Source organism: Pempheris klunzingeri, chromosome 4, assembly GCF_042242105.1.
Source record: "Pempheris klunzingeri isolate RE-2024b chromosome 4, fPemKlu1.hap1, whole genome shotgun sequence".
In the NCBI taxonomy this organism is placed as follows: domain Eukaryota; kingdom Metazoa; phylum Chordata; class Actinopteri; order Acropomatiformes; family Pempheridae; genus Pempheris; species Pempheris klunzingeri.
In genome coordinates this window covers 4730243-4747027 of record NC_092015.1, presented here as the reverse complement: position 1 = coordinate 4747027, position 16785 = coordinate 4730243, and the positions used below count along the sequence as shown (strand labels likewise).

At 42.4% G+C, this 16785-nt stretch overlaps 3 protein-coding genes across 3 annotated transcripts; 2 read left to right on the top strand and 1 right to left on the bottom strand.

Moving 5' to 3' along the window:
• The first annotated feature begins 2105 nt into the window (after positions 1–2105).
• On the top strand, positions 2106–7583 carry napab (N-ethylmaleimide-sensitive factor attachment protein, alpha b). Its single transcript, XM_070828826.1, has 11 exons — positions 2106–2318; positions 3401–3480; positions 3588–3704; positions 4116–4162; positions 4264–4341; positions 4472–4527; positions 4664–4748; positions 4853–4957; positions 5036–5104; positions 5566–5616; positions 6315–7583. Exons 1-11 carry the CDS (start codon positions 2221–2223, stop codon positions 6414–6416), a joined length of 888 nt encoding a protein of 295 aa, XP_070684927.1. The 5' UTR covers positions 2106–2220; the 3' UTR covers positions 6417–7583.
• A 1193-nt stretch (positions 7584–8776) lies between these two features.
• On the top strand, positions 8777–10251 carry b3gnt2l (UDP-GlcNAc:betaGal beta-1,3-N-acetylglucosaminyltransferase 2, like). Its single transcript, XM_070829739.1, has one exon. It carries the CDS (start codon positions 8777–8779, stop codon positions 10049–10051), a length of 1275 nt encoding a protein of 424 aa, XP_070685840.1. The 3' UTR covers positions 10052–10251.
• Positions 10252–10469: 218 nt separating this feature from the next.
• On the bottom strand, positions 10470–15837 carry bckdha (branched chain keto acid dehydrogenase E1 subunit alpha). The gene is made up of 8 exons (XM_070829896.1): positions 15576–15837; positions 13961–14137; positions 13760–13846; positions 13571–13679; positions 12343–12504; positions 12040–12246; positions 11804–11945; positions 10470–11407 (listed from the first exon to the last, which is right to left on the bottom strand). The coding sequence occupies exons 1-8, from the start codon at positions 15687–15689 to the stop codon at positions 11065–11067; spliced, it is 1341 nt and encodes a 446-aa protein (XP_070685997.1). The 5' UTR covers positions 15690–15837; the 3' UTR covers positions 10470–11064.
• Positions 15838–16785: the final 948 nt, after the last annotated feature.

Genomic DNA, 16785 nt, shown 5'->3' with positions numbered 1-16785 from the left:
TGTGTGTATATATGTGTATTATACCTGTTTATGTCTGCACACATAACAGTAAACATATGGAGCCTATTTATTTTACTACTGTTTACAAGCTATTAAACACCACAGTATATATATATTTATATGTTATTTGTCTCTGTTCCTACCTGGACATGCACATGCACAGCCTGTCCATATTACAGTATAACTACAATGCATCAGTTTACCTCAGTGTTATATTTTCTTCTGTCTTATTTTATTTTACTTTATGTCAAATATATTTTATTACTATATTTAAACTTTTGCCGTGTTTACGTCTTTGTCTGAGATTCCCTTATTCTCATTTCTCATTTTCCTTTGTACATTTTGCACGAGCGTTATTGGAGGGAGCCTGAGAATATGCATTTCATTGCCGACTGCTTCACTATAATTGTTGGACATATGACAAATAAAGAACTTAAACAAACAAGCAGATCTCCTATGGAAATGTTTCTTCACTGAAATGAAAAACATCAAAGCATTTATCATCAGAGAGGAGAAAATATATTTCTGATTATGTTTCTGAAGATATGGGGACAAATGTGCACAGAAAGTGGTGGAAAGTAACTAAGTAAATTTAGTCCAAACTGGATGTATTTGTACTTTACCTGATTATTTCCATTATATGAGACTCAATAGGCAAATATTGTACTTTTTACTCCACTACATTTGTCTGAGTTTTAGTTACTATTCATATCACAACTTTCCACACCTTTCCTGTCCAGTGAAAACCACGTATCACCAAACTAAGCTGAATAAACAATTTAAAACCTTCTGGGATTAGTTGGAAAGCCCATTCCCACAAAAAGAGGCTGTTTTTCTGATGAAAAGCTGACTTTTTTTTTAAATACATGATTCTCAGAGGACAGCACACAATTATGATCTTATAGACCATGATGCATTGCTGTAGATTTAACTACCCAGCAGTACATAAAATGGTTAAAATCAGCACAAATGTACAAATCCACAGCAGTATAATGCAACATACACAGTAATGCAGCAGATACAAGAGTGAGAAAAGTCAGGAAGCATTTTACTGCACCATGAATACTTTTACTTTTGATACTTTACATATCACGTTTTATTTTACATGACCACTACTTTTACTGAAGTGCAAGCTCTGTACTTGTAGTGGAGCTTTCACAGTGTCATATTTGGGCCTTTACTTAACTAAAGGATCTGAAACACCACCATATTCCTCCACTCTTTGTGGCTCAACTCTGTGTCCAATTAATCAAAGTGACAATGACAGTTCTTAAAATCATCCACGCACTAACAGACTGCAGAAACCATGGCTATAAATAAAATGTACATCGGATCCTAAGCTTAAACTGAGATCTTGAACATTGGCTGTCCAGATAAATGATTATATGAGTTGTACAATTGTGCATCCCCAACCCAAAATGTGACAATGTCATGTTTTGTGACTGCTTTAATTATCAGCACCTGAGAGAGCCATAATATGTTTAGGGAAAGTTTTCTTTTCAGTCTCCTTTTAGTCGCCCATTTTAAATGAATGTTTTAGAAACGGCACAGTGAGTGTACAGCCCTGAGCACTGCAGACGTTACAGAAAGACCTTAAATATGCAGATGATGTTAAAAATGAGTCTTTATTGAGAAGGAAGAGCAGAACAAACATTTTCCACAACACTGTGGTTTATTATCATTGACATTAAAAACTGTCATACTCGACAAAGTTATTCATTAAAGCCACAAAATATCCTTAAATAACATGCAGGTGCTATGGAGTGGACACAGCACTGCAGGCCTTACTTTTAAGAAGTAAGGAAGACATAAGAAAAGCAAGCTCCTGTTATGAATCCATGAACATGAAAAAGGATGAACACTCCCTTAACCCTGATTTCAGAAACAACTAAGTGAAAGGGTTTCAGAAGTTATATAAGGCTGCAGAGTAAGGCTTACGTCATACTGGTGTATATGTACGATAACTGTTGAAATTTATTATTATTATGTTGTTGTTTTGCAGGAGGACGCTGGAAGTTGGAGTTTACGAGGCGCCCCTGAACGCAGCAGCGGTGTTTCCACTGCTCCCGTGTCACGTGACAGAGGTGGTGGTTACTTTGCGGCTGGTGATGTGACTCGGCAACCCAAACCCTCTGCTGCTGCTGGTGCTGCGAGGTACGACTAGTTAGCAAGTTTGTTGACTTTCTCATCTCCTCAAAATCAGCGCGGTGACACGAAAAAATGGACAATAGCGGGAAAGACAAGGAAGCGACGGCTTTAATGGCCGAAGCCGAGAAGAAAATGAAGTCGTCGCAGTCGTTTTTCGGAGCGATGTTTGGGTGAGTGTGTCAGTTAGCTGCTGTTTAGCTAGTTTTGTCAAGCTAAGGGCCAAATAGGCGGAAGGTGGCTAGCTCAGCGTTAGCTGGCCAGTCACCACCAGATCTGAGGGCAGGACAAAATAGCTTGACAGCTGTGCAACACTGGTCTGCTTCGTTTCTAAAGTTAAATTGTTATAATCAATGTTACACGAGTGTGCTGAGCGCTGCAGTTTAGCTTTATGGCGTTTAGTAGCTTTATTTCCCCTCAGTGAGCCCATAGCTGTAGGCAGCAGCTAACAAGACTCAGCAGTCCTCTCTCTGAGGGCATCTGCATGTTGTCAGGTGTAGATGAAGCTGTAATTAGATATGAATTGTGTAATATTTAATGTAATTTAATGACAGTGAGTATCAGTGTCAGTGTTGCTGCTGCTGCTGCCGCCATCCACTGGGCACAAACTGCAAGGCCACTCAGTCGTTTGGAGTCAATCACATGTCAATCACATTTGTTTACAATAGCTCAATGAGTTGCATCATGTTTGGTGAGAATGTGAGTAATTAAAGCCCCCACCCTCCAACAGCAACAACAGTCCCAAACCAACTTAAATTATGAAGATAAAGTCAGGTAAGATAGTACTTTATTAATTCTTAAAAGAAAGTATTGTGCAGCAGTTGCAGGGCAAAGTAGGAAAGAGAGCAAATGTAATCAAATATAATCAGTAAAGTGCAAAATCAAATGAAATCAATGCTGAAATTGTAGGTTAGCAGTAAGTATCATAAATATTACTGGTTAACGAAAGGTGAAGTGTAATATAGTAATAAAATGGACGTTTGATGTAATGAACTTTGTGTCACTGTGACACACAACATCAGACAAAACCTCCAGACTGTGATTCCCCTGAAAATAAGGTGACAATAATATTGAATTAATGACCTGCCCAGTTTGGAGTCATTATATCGCAATTAAGAGTCAAATGTAGAATTTCCTGTTCAGTGAATGAATCCCAAAGTGTCCTTATAATTATCAATATCTAGCTTTTGCCACACATGGAAGTTGATCTTATGTTGAGATATTTGTTGAACTAAACACGTGTACTATCCCACAGGGGTTCCTCCAAGATGGAAGAGGCCTGTGACATGTATGTGAGGGCAGCCAACATGTACAAAATGGCCAAAAACTGGTGTGGTGAGTAATTTCATACAGGCTCAATGAACAAGTGTGATGATTGCCTTTCCCCTTCTTTTGGTCTGTAAAGACTTTCTGTCCTCCAACGTCGCACATTTTGTCTTCAGCTGCAGGAAACGCGTTCTCCCAGGCCGCTCGCCTTCACCTCCAGATGCAGAGCAAACACGACGCAGCGACCAACTTCATAGACGCTGGAAACGCCTTCAAAAAAGCAGATCCACAAGGTAATCATTACTCATCATCACCACTGGGATTGTGACTGTGACTGCTGAAGCTCACATGTACTGCCCGTTTTACAAGCTTTCAGTGGATCAGGCACACAGAAGGTCTTCCAGACGAAGATTATTCACGGTTCTTCCCTCTGGGCTGTTAAATGGGAATGTGGGCAAATAAACACTTTTCACCAGAGAAAAGTGTGAATAAATAAAGTCTCTAAATAAAGTGGTCACCATCTTTTAGGCACAGGAACATTTTTACTTCACTTCTCACAACTGGTTGCTTCTAATTTTATTGATCTTTGAATCTATTCATTTATTCTCACTTTGTTCTTATGTTTATGTGAATTGACTGAATAATTGCAGTGATGTGGTTTTAAACTGTGTGGCATGTCTAAACGTTATCATCTCTGTCAACAGAGGCCATAAACTGCCTAAACCGAGCTATTGAGATCTACACTGACATGGTGAGTCTATGAACAGGGAACTCTGCTTAGTTTCTTTTGAATTACTGAATTTGAAAAGGCCTTTTTATGTTTAACTCTTCTCCCTTGGTTTTTGGTTTTAGGGGCGCTTCACCATCGCAGCCAAACATCACATCTCTATTGCTGAAATCTATGAGACGGAGCTGGTGGACATCGACAAGGTCGGATGAAATATCTGTGTTTCATGTTTTATTTTAAGTGTTTCAGAGAGAATCTGTTGTGTCAAATGATCTCTTGTTTACTGCCATCATGGGAAAGCTGTTTACACCTTATGTCCAATTTCCACTCCAGGCCATTGCTCATTATGAACAGGCAGCGGATTATTACAAAGGTGAAGAATCCACCAGGTGACTATTTTAAAGAGCGATATTTTCTCTATTTTCTGTCTTCATCTTTGTTTTATGAAGTTACATGGCGGCCTTTGACCCATGATTTCTATGAATGTGTGAATACTGAGAAGAGCCTCTTGATTTTCCTTTGCAGCTCAGCAAACAAGTGCCTTCTGAAAGTAGCAACCTACGCAGCTCAGCTGGAGCAGTACCCAAAAGCGATTGAGATCTACGAACAGGTGCGTATCCTCTGTCTGTATCTGCATGTGTATCTCAGCATGTTATGAGGTGCTTCATGGGCTGCAGCAGCAAAACAAACATGAACTGTACTCTCTGGTTTTAGGTTGGAACCCACGCCATGGACAGCACGCTCCTGAAATACAGCGCCAAGGATCACTTCTTCAAGGCAGCGCTGTGTCACTTCTGCGTCGACATGCTTAATGCAAAAGTAAGCCGTGCCGCCGAAAGTGTGTCAGCAAGTGCAACGCGAGCCGCTGTTCTAACATCCATCCTCTTTGTCACCCAGCTCGCTGTGCAGAAGTACGAAGAAATGTTTCCGGCGTTTTCAGACTCTCGAGAGTGCAAACTGGTGAAGGTAGGTTTGGTGCTGGTTTGGCTCCTTGAAAACAAAAACACTGAACAGTTTTCCAGGTACAGAGAGGAGAGGCCATGAAGCCATGCTGGTCAATAAAACACGAATAGATAATTTCCTAATGCTAACAACCATGCAGACAGTTATTTTGGCATCTCAGTCGTTTCAGGGTGTATTTTATTTATTTTGTGGCTCAGAGGTAGAGTGGGTCGTCCATCAAGCTGAAGGTTGCAGGTTTAATCCCCGGTTCCTACGAGTCAGCATGTCAAAGTGTCCTTGGGCAAGACACTGAACCCCAACTTGCTCCTGAAGCAGCTTCAGTGTGCGAATGTGTGTGAAAGAATAGTCTCCTCCAGCTTAGATTCCTCCTGTGTGAATGAGGATGTGATGTAAAAGCACTCTGAGTAGTCGATGCCATACAAGTACAGACCATTTACCGTTTAAAAACGTTTTTATCCAACCAGAAACTTCTAGATGCCTATGAAGAACAGAACGTGGACGCCTATACTGACTCGGTGAGTGGACGGTTTTCTTTATTTCTTTCCAGAACAAAAGCACGTAGCTGAGGTTTTAACTTTCTTGTCATAATCATGAGAACTAATAGCCGTACATGTGTCATTTAGCAAAAAGGTTTTTAAACAACTTCTTGACACTCAAATCTTCCCTCATCATGTTTTTTCTTTTTTAAACAAACTAATGTTGCTATCAATAAGTCCATCTGTCTGACAACTTTAATAGCCTAATATTACAAAATCAAGTAACAAGTCAACATAACTGGAGGCCTGTTCATATGCTGCATGAAAACAGTTATAAGCAAGATATAAGAATTAAAAACATGACCGGGCGTACTGGTGCCTTCTTCACACACTCTGATGTGTTCATGAGCACTTTTGGCATTATTGACCTTACAGAGGGCAACATTATTGTACAAATACAATAAATATTGCACATCATCTGGCAGCGCTGACCAGAAAGATACATTATCTAACCCTTGATGTTAAAATTTCTCTGAGGGAAAAGTGCACACCGGTTAACAAAACACAAACAATCAGACTGAGCTATACTTCACAAACTGTTCAGTCTGTGTATATGTTTAAATATTGTTTTGTGCTATTCATTTTATGTTAGGTCATATAAACCAGAATAAAAACCACCTTTACTTTTCCTTTTTCTGTGATTATTGTCTAACATTTGGGGATGCTGCGTCTCTCAGGTGAAGGAATACGACACCATTTCACGGCTGGACCAGTGGCTCACCACCATGCTTCTCCGCATCAAGAAAACCATACAGGACGACGAGAGCGACCTCCGCTGATTCCCCTCTTCTCCCCGCTCATCCTCAACGCCCCCCCCCCCCCCCCCTCCGACAACCGACTTGCATCCTTATTTTTGCCTTGAGCCTCTCACTTCCATTCTAGCAGCAATGTTAATCCTTTGACCATCGGCCCTTCTATTTCTTCACAGATACTGTGTTTCTTTCCTACCATCTGCAGTATTTTCCTCGCCTTTTTAATCTGCTCTACAATGCTCCAAAAATTCTGGTCTTTATCGGTATGAACACTATTTTCCTGAGTGCACACAGTATGTTAGTTGTACATTGTTGAGATACAGGTATTGGCCCAATGTTAGTTTAAATATACATATTGGGCTGAAATACCAACTATTCATACCAGCACACTTGTATAATAAAGGTTTTATTTTATTTTTCTTGTTGTAAGATGAATGAGAGGATTTGCCAATTTACTAACACTTTGATCTACGAAATCTATTTTCCAGAATGTGCTCCAAATAAACGCGTCTGACCAAAATGCCAACACGGATTAAAGCACTCACGTTGGCTTTGGTACTTTTGAGTGCTCCAATACTCCGAAGGGGACGTCGGGGCGCCTCTAATTAAATAGCACTTCATCTCAGCTGCAGAGCTCCTCTCCCAGCAGAGAGTTTCTGAGGTTTTTTTCCACACCCCCTTTGCCTTACACTGCGAAGTTCTCAGGACGTGAACAGCTAGGTTTGATGAAAATAAGAAATATAGCGCTTTTAGAAGAGTTTTCAACTAATTTGCTCATCGTTTTTGTCATTTCCATTTAAAGTGCTTTTTATTCCACGAGAGAAGGTGAAAGAAAGAAGCTGGTTACCTTTCTGAACATTTGCATGGTTTGGTATGAATGATTGATTTCCTCTGTACAAGTTGTTTTTGTTATTGTCTTGAGTTTTGTTCTCTTTTATCTGTCATGACTAACCAGGCTGAAAAAAAAAAAAAGGCTTTTTAAGTTTTTTTTTTTAAGTTTTATTTAAAAAGCCTGCACCAGATGCAATACATTGACGAAAAAGGAGCTTTATTGATCTGATCACTGTGCTCATGTACCCTCCTGATGATGCTGTCGATTGACAATTGGTCTTAAATAATTTGTCCATCGGTGATGTCTCCTGTCAAACGTTTAATAAAGCTGTCTCAGACGCACAGCATCATGGGCGTGGCCTCCATCTGCCTGCTCTGCCGTGTCAGCTCATCACCTGATCTTCTGCTCAGACCTCCACCTGCACGCACCCGCATCGCCTGACCTCACTCACAAAGGCAAAATATGGGTCTGGGAAGGAAATGATGCGGTTTTTTGGGGGGTTGCTGTTCACTGTGGATCTGAAGCCTCCTGGGTTGTGTTTGGCTCTCCTGCTGCCACACACACACACACACACACACACACACAGGCTTCAGCCGTAGCTCGGTGTGCGTCCATCCTGGTGTTCAGTGAGTATTTAAAACCAGCAAATAACTTAGTGTTTTTATTTAGAATGATCTTAAATCATCATTGTTGTGACAGGCCTTTCTTCTGAATCCCATCTTTGTAACTCGGTGTGCTTGATTATGAAGTCTAGGCATGTTTATGGAGGTAGACATATTTAAATAAAACGAGTATTGCTCATTTAAAGAACTTACAATATGGCATAAATGCAATACAACTCATCCATATGTATTTGTTATGCACGTTTCTCTCTCGTGCTTAAAGTCACAGCCCTCAGGTGTGTTCTTAATTTATTGAGGGGGCCCGCGGGAATAACCCTCTGTTATTTGTACAAAGCCGGTTTGCTTCTAATTAAACACAGGAGAGAAGGCAGTGTGTCCACAGGAGAGCTGCAGTCACAGGTAACGGCCTTTTTAAGACCTCAGCACCTGCGGCGACTCCAGGAGGCACTTTTTGTTCTGTTTAAATGGAGAAAAAAACAACTGCGTTACTTCATTGAGAGCAGGTGTATGTAGGATCACACTCTTTGTGAGGGGGGTATCCTGGTTATACAACTAGATATAAGTTATATGTGTGTTTCCCAAACCTGATCCTCGGAGCAGGGAAACACCTGAAACATGTCAGGCAGTGGGGACTAAATACTATGCAGCATGTGTATATACAGTGTGTACAGGTAGCTGCTGTGCTGGAGCTCACTGCAGGGAGGGTGTTGGGAGTTGATACACCTCTGAAGTACATTAGATTGAGATTCAAGTCTGTAAAGTTTTCAGTGTGTTGATTTCCATGAATCATCTGTGTTTTTCCTGTTGGCAGGTACATCCAGCACAGCCTGTGGAACCTGAAGACAACAACACACCAGGTCTTCTCCCCTGAAAGATGATCCATTTCTAGGAACGACACACTACACTCGGCTTAGTTTACTCACCTCGAACCAATGAGACGCATTAAAACCTTCAGCGCTACGGTTCTCCTCATCACTTTGTTCCTGATCTTCTTCTACTCGACCCTACACCTAGACACGACCTACAGCCACAGACCTGGACCGGAGGACCTCCAGAGGCAGTCCAGCCTCCAGGTCCGCGACGGTGATGTGAAAACACAATCCTCCAAGCAGGAGAGCTACACCACACCTCACCCTGATTTCCACAACGTGTCTATTTCTGATGGCCTCAGACAGACCATCTCCCAGAATGCAGCATACTGGAACCGCCTGCTGCACTCGGCCCTCAGGAACCTGAACGGGGGAGGAAATCCTTTCAGGCGTGACTGGTCTCGCTGCAGGGAGACAAATCAAGAGCTTCTGCACACCAACGTGCACGACTTCACCTCCTACCCTCTCTTATTCCAGGACTTTTTGCAGGGCATGAACTGCAGGTCCCCTCCGGTTCTTATCAATCAACCTGACAAGTGCATTTCCGGCGAAGGCGAGGGAGCCGACCCCACCTTCCTGCTTTTAGCCATCAAGTCAACTCCTGGAAACTTTGAGCGGAGACAGGCGGTGCGGGAGACCTGGGGGCGAGACGGGTTGTATCAGAGTGCGGCGAGAGTTCGCACAGTGTTTCTCTTGGGGAGCTCCCCGCCGGACGACCCTGACCTCGGCCCACTGCTGTCATTTGAAGCCAAACACTTTGGGGACCTCCTGCAGTGGGACTTCCATGAATCCCTCCTGAACCTGACGCTCAAAATGAACACGTTCCTCCAGTGGACGCTGAAGCACTGTCCTCATGTCTCCTTTGTCTTTAGCGGCGATGATGATGTATTTGTCAACACGCCAGCATTGATCCACTACCTGCTGTCTCTGGATTCTTCGCGGCGCTCTCAGCTGTATGTCGGACATGTTATAAACACAGCAAACCCCCTCAGAGACCCTAAAAGCAAATACTACATTCCCCTGAGCTTCTATGACAGTCCATACCCTGCTTATGCTGGCGGCGGTGGGTTTCTTTTCTCTGGAGCGTTGCTGCAACCCCTATATTCAGTCTCACGCGTCATTCCTTTCTTCCCCATCGACGACGTCTATGCTGGGATATGCTTTAAGGCCATGGGAGTCTCCCCTGAGGCACACGCTGGATTTCAGACCTTTGATGTCAAGGAGCAGGATCGCGAGAATCTGTGTATACATAAAGACCTTATCCTGATCCACCAGCGCTCCCCGCAGCAGATGAAGAAGCTGTGGAGGGGCATTCACAGCCCCTTGTTGACGTGTTGAGCAGGACGGGTGAGCTAGAGATGCAGCAATGCAAACACTGACTGCAGTGTCACTGAAGCCATGGACTGTCTGTTGTCATCACTGTGCTTTTCTCTGTCCCGTTTCAAGATTAATGCGGCTGGAGGAACCGTAATTTAGGATTTTGTACTGTCTACTGTTGACAAAAGCTTGTTGGATGTAAAGATACAGAGGATTTCTCTTTGGACATGAGCAGCAAAGCAGCTTTTTTTATGTTTTAACAGGGTGTCATGACAGGAAGATGTTTTAAATGAAGCATTCAGCATTTACGGTGCACCAAGTGAACACTGAAAGTTAAGATATTTCACTGCCAAGTCAAGTTTAACACTTTTAAGATGTCATTCACCTAGTTCCCATTTTCTTATTGATTTCAAATAAAAAAATAATTCAACCAAGACAGTTGAAAGTTCCATTATTTATTTTCCACAAAACACCAAACGTGTAACATGAGCTAGACTTGGTACAGTTCTGGGATTAAGATGAGCGGGTAACAGCACAGAAACCCATCTAAACTTTGGGGGTGAAAAACATTAAAATAGGAGGGTTATTTAACACAACTTAAATCTGTCACCTCAATGACACACAAGGAAACCTGTTGAATACCATAACCACTGAAGAGGACAGTTTCAGGAGAGGAAACTTCCACCGTTTATTGCTCAATTAGTGTGTTTGCGGTCTTTCGTGCTGCACAAAAGAGCATTAGTGACCTTGGAATCACTGTGAAAGTGAAAGTGTGAGTCAGCATTTTTACAGAGGAGCTTCACTATTGACAGTAAATCTATGAACTTAAGGCACCAAACCCAGAGGCATGAAGCACAACATTTTCCAAAGCACACTCTCTCTCCTCTCCCTCTGTTGTGCAGGAAGACATGACACACATCATATCAAAACTATATTTTTATGAATACAGTAGCAGGTGTGCAGCAGTGTCTCAGTCTCAATCCTCACCCACTTAAACATTTGTTCACTAAATCGCGACTTGTACGCCAGTGTAGTTATTTATCATACAGGTCGACTGGGTAGTGCTCCTTGTACTGCTGTACGTGCCTCCTCATGGCTTCCCTCTGCTTGTTCAGCGCGGGCGTCATCTCCATGTACACGTCGGTGAACAGGAGCTCGGGATTGGGCTTCTGGCGTCTCTCGGCCCTCTCGAACGCCTCCATCACCGTCTTGCGGGACTGCTTCCGCCAGGTCCTCTCGTCGTCCTCGCTCCACCAGTCGCGGGCCGTCATGTAGTGCCTCAGTCTGGAGATGGGGTGGTCCTGCTTGTCCCAGTAGTTCACCTCGTCCACCGAACGATAAGCGGAGCTGTCGTCACTGGTGCTGTGGTGGCCGATCCTGAAAAAGGGACACAATTAGTTTTTCTTCAATCGACTTTTCAAGCAACATTTTAGAGGAAAACATTTTTCTACAACTACAGTTTTCCTCATAATAAAAAACATTTGTTTGGATCGCAACCCATTCAAATCCTGTCATCTCATCCACTCCTTTAATTCAGAAAAATCGACTCCTTATAATTAAATATCAATGCTTCCCAAATTTAATATACAATATACAATTAAGACCTTAATGTCCTCTTAAGTCTCTAACATTGTGAATGTTGTTTGATAATATTTGGAGTGGAGGTGATTTCAACTACATGCACTTGTCTTATTAGTGTTATTTTTATCCTCTGAAGGGATAAAGGTAACCTCATGGATTCTCAGTCTGAAAATCACTCAAACATCAGCCAACCTGTAGGTCATTGCCTCGATGAGGAAGGGCTGGTTCTCTGCGACGGCCCTGCGGCGCGCCTCCTTTGTAGCATTGTACACTGCAAACACGTCGTTACCATCGACACGGATGGACAGCATGCCATAACCCGGTCCACGAGCAGCTGTTCAATCAGAGGAAGAATGAAATGTGTGTTCATAAGAGCGGCTGAGGGTTTCAAATCAGATACTGCAGGTAACCACAGCAGCGCCTCTTACCAATGCCATCCCCCCTGTACTGCTCGTTGGTGGGGGTGGAGATGGCGTAGCCGTTGTTGCGACAGAAGAATATCAGTGGGCACTCGAGGGTGGCAGAAAAGTTGAAGCCAGCATGTGCGTCCCCTTCGCTGGCTGCTCCCTCTCCAAAATAACAGATCACTGCACGGTTCATGTTTTCTCTCTTGGCAGCATATGCAGCTCCAGCCGCTGAAACAGACACATAAGGCATGAATATATATTTACAGGTGTATGTTTTTATGTCCTTCCAGACTGGAGAGGTTAACACACAGGTAAACAGCTCACCTTGAGGAATCTGAGTGGCCAAAGGAGAGGAGATGGTGACAAAGTTCAAATCTTTGGAGCCATAGTGGACGGGCATCTGCCGGCCTTTGCCGAGGTCATCTACGTTGGCGTAGCACTGGGCCATGAACAAATCCAGAGGAAACCCACGGTACATCAGCACTCCTGCAGAACCGCATAGGAATTATAACAACGTTACACACAAAGCAACAGAACATAGGCAGCTGATGGTCATAATACTGCACTGACATGCAGGAGGTATGTGGCCAGTGACCCAGAGGGCTGGAGTGAAAAAGCAGTTAGAATAGTGAAACAGCTTAAGAGGGAAGTTCAGAGGGTGAGACAGCAGTTGGGTAGGGATACAGACAGGTAGACTGCATTTAAGGGGGTGTGCAGTGGCAGGAGGACAGGAGAGGGGTGAGACAGGGGTTGGGAGGGTTAAGATGGTTAGTTTAGCTCTGCTGCCTAAATGGTTCTTCCTCTGGGAGAACGTTATATGCTTGACCCTCAGGAACAAAAAAAAAAAAACAAGGAGCACAAGTGGTGCTGTGTGGTTAATTAATGGACAAATAAAGATTTCTGATTGGCTGAAGCTTTAAAGCGTCATTTGACAAACTACACCGCTGATAAAGAGGATTATAGATTAGTCAAAAGACCAGTGACTGATGAGTTTGGATTCTAAAAAACAGTTCTGTGTCTCCCTTCTTATAAATGTGTAATTTTGTTCAAAGTTATTCATCTATAGATGCATTTTAATTTACATTTTCACTGTGAGGAACCTTTGCTGTTGTTTCTACAAAATGTGATGAACAGATAAAGACGGACTAACTGATTTTTCTGAATGACTGAACAACTGAATGACTGATGCAGTTTGACATTGGGCATGTGGCAAACTTGTCATGTGATTCACTGTCTGAATGAAGCATTGTTTGACCAAAGTATCATCAGTCACGTTCTTATTGTGCACCAAAACGAGCGCTGGCACATCTTTTTAAATAAAACTGCCTAACCAGCTTGAAGCAGAGCTTTGGTATTAGAGCTATCACTAACTGACACTGACGATATTATAATGTGTGCTACGGAGTGTTATCTGACTAAACAAATAAGTTAAGCCAATAATTATCACGACGTCTGCTGCAGAAATTAAAATTTAAGGTAAATAAATTGCTTTGGTCACAATCAAAACCTAAGTAACTCTTTATCTGAAAACCACACGCGGCCTGATCCTTACCAGCTTCTCTGTATTGACCGAAGACCAGGTCATTTGAGTCAAGAGCAGCAGCGCTACCAATGTGTGTGCCCTCCTCTCCATAGTTGGTCATGTAGAAGGAGATCCGGCCCTGTAACACAAAGAAATTAGCACTCCCATTAAAAACACGCTCCATGGTTACACCAGGAAATGCAAGAGGAAAAGACTTACCTGTCTCTGAGACTCATAAAGAATGCGGTCCATTGTGTTCAGCAACGTCATCTTCTGATAAAAGTTCAAAACCGTCTCTTTGGGCAGCTGAACGGGGAGGAAACACACAAAACAACCAACAAATTAACTTTGTTGACAAAGGACGTCAGAAGTAGAGGTGACAGTGACCGATAACCAGGAGTGTGGGCAGGCTGACTGTACCTGGGGGTCTTGAGAGGGGTTGATGATGTTGCCCTGCCTGTCCATCACCCGGTACACCGGGATCCCAGAGATGACATTGGGCTGGATGAACTCAAGCTGATCCACAAACTCGGCTGAAGCTCCGGGGAACTGTGGCTTTTCCAGTGACGAGTCAAAGGGCTGCTGCCGGTGCACGGCCTGAAAAGATTGAATACAAGCATTATTTATTAATAACATCACAGCGGCGGTGGCAAAGGAAGGCCCTCTCCACAATAGACACCACAAGGGGGGGATTCATCTTTCTCTTAATAACGACACCCAAAGAGAAAAACTCTGCAGCTGCTCTGTTGAGACTGAATGGGAAGCTGACTTTTTGCATGATGAATTCAAGCTGATCCGCATGTTTTGAAAGACGTCTTTACCACATTTCCTGTTTTGAAAACCTTTGAAACAGTCGAAATTGTAATTGTTCCGTAAATCACACGTTAGGTGTTCATGTTTCAGCATTAAATATTCAACAGGGGGATGAGATGTTGTTCTAACTCCATACTGAGACTGTATTTTCACAACTATACAGTAACATGTCTGCCATTATATTAATAATGATATGCTGTTTTGAAAGTTAGAATACACTAAATGCATTTATAATTTTGTATTATTTTGTACAGAAACTGATGAAAACCTCACAACACAACATTTCCACATATCAGTTAGTTTATTTTTTGGTTTTCTGAAACATTTGCCATATTTCTAGATCAATCACCAACCAATGCAACCCATCCTGTAACTGAGCAGTTTCATGTCGGCATTTTTAATTTTGATACAGAAGGTTTGATTTAATTATCTTAATGTATTTAAGTACAAGTTTCCTGAAATGCCACTACAGTTATGATGCAAAACAACAAGTATGGAAATTAACAGTTAAGGTGAAACATATTTATGTTTATGACACATCTGGAATAGAGTCACCAGACTGACGGTACACCCAGATAATACATCTTTATTTGACGGGAGCAGACGATAGCAGTTTTAATGTTTCTGTCTCTCCACATAACTTTATTGGTAATAGTTATAGTGGATAATAATAGAAGATATTTCTACTTCAACTTGAACTCCTCACGCCCCTCACATCAACCAATGGGAATGTGGCTAGCTAAAACGTTAGCCGGCTAGCTAACCTAGGTTAAGCTTCAAGAGTCATAACAACAAAACACAAGGTGGACAAGTGCCAGTCAAGCTGCCGATTACAGTTTTAAACATATATATTCAAATATACGTAGCATCTTTCGTCTGACTTCATACGGCTGCGTTGGATAATCGCATTATAATTACGGCTACGTTATATTCGGCAAGGTTGTCAGCTAAGCTAGCTGGCTGGCTAACAACCTATCGCGATAATTGGGGAAGTCAACGCGTTCTTGATGGATCTCCGAACTCCAACCATCTCTTACGTTAATACTAATTTCAACCTAACAATTTTAAACTTCACACCTTCATAACCATCTCATGGCTCGTAATTTCCCACGACGTCGCGAGTTTTGATAATTCGGCTTTCTTCCAACAGCCCTATGAGCTCCGTTTCATGTCATTTTAGCTGGTTTTGTCCTGCAGGGATATAGAGATGCTAAAAACTTACACAGACTTTGAAGGCTCGGTGCTGCAGCAGCCTGGACGCCTTCAGTCCAGCCGTCTGACGGACAGCATGGAAACACACTCCATACAATTTGTTCATGCTCCTCACAGCCGCCATTGGGACAGTCGGCGGTCGTTAGCTCGTCAGGAATGTAATAAATATGTTAAAAGGTGCGACAGGAGTAGTTAATAACAAGCCTGTGGTCGCTTTTTAGACCGCAGTGCTCTTATTTCCATCCACAATCACGCTGTGCAGGTCGAGCAGCTTCAAACCGGCAGGTCAAGTGGGCCACGGTAGCATAACATCCGGTCAGACCTTCAAAATAAAAGTCAAAGTGACCCAAGATACCCCTCGTGATTTGCTTGCTCTTTTATACATTTTGAATGAGCATTGTTGAAGCTAATTGTTGTGCATGTGAAAAATAAAGAACTTTACTTTGTAATATCTAGTGCTTTAAAAGTGCTTTATAAATAACACCACACAACACAACAAAGATGTATCTGCTAGGCATTGCAGGCCATGCTTTTCCCACTATATAGGCACAATAAAGACGTCTTAAGTGCAGAGCCCATTGGTTTATTCCTTTCTCTTTCAGTCTTCACTCTTATTATGAAGACACAGCAGATTAACTTCCGCTATAATCACCTGGTACCTGAAGCCGTCAAACTTGTTTTCTGTTTAACAGCACATGATAAGAGCTGTTTCCGCATTGCTTTGCCACATTGTTTATCCAGCGACCTTGTGCACATATTAAACCTTTAAAAACATTTTGAAAATGTGTGAGAACATCCTGCAGTTGTCGATAGGTTGGGCGGTCATCCTTCACTGTGAGACATTGGGTTGCTCTACTTTTTGTTCACCTGTTGGCTCTTTGTATGCATAATCTGAAATACTCAGCTTGTGTATGAGGATACTGGAACAGGTGCGTGTGACTGATCATATCCAGTCATGATCATATTTGAGTTTGCATCAGACTATTTGAGGTATTGTGTTAGAGCAGCATTCTGTGTCTCAACAAGCATCACTGTATTTGATTGTTTTTACTCCTGTGTATGCAGCCCACTTATAATACAGTGGAAATCTCTCATTGACCTTATTACCAGTACTACTACTACTTGGTGGAAATGAATGCTAGAATTCCTACTCTGATTTACATATTAGAAAACAGAAGTAAGATTTATTGAGGTAAAAACTACTAAATGACTACTGCATG

Coding starts and splice junctions, on each gene's coding strand:
- napab (XM_070828826.1), top strand. CDS start 2,221: ATGGACAATAGCGGGAAAGACAAGGAAGCGACGGCTTTAATGGCCGAA. Junction 4,749..4,852: donor CGATTGAGATCTACGAACAG/GTGCGTATCCTC, acceptor CTCTGGTTTTAG/GTTGGAACCCACGCCATGGA. Junction 5,105..5,565: donor GAGAGTGCAAACTGGTGAAG/GTAGGTTTGGTG, acceptor TTATCCAACCAG/AAACTTCTAGATGCCTATGA.
- b3gnt2l (XM_070829739.1), top strand. CDS start 8,777: ATGAGACGCATTAAAACCTTCAGCGCTACGGTTCTCCTCATCACTTTG.
- bckdha (XM_070829896.1), bottom strand. CDS start 15,689: ATGGCGGCTGTGAGGAGCATGAACAAATTGTATGGAGTGTGTTTCCAT. Junction 14,138..15,575: donor ACCGAGCCTTCAAAGTCTGT/GTAAGTTTTTAG, acceptor CAATCTTTTCAG/GCCGTGCACCGGCAGCAGCC. Junction 11,408..11,803: donor ATCGAGGCAATGACCTACAG/GTTGGCTGATGT, acceptor TCCCTTTTTCAG/GATCGGCCACCACAGCACCA.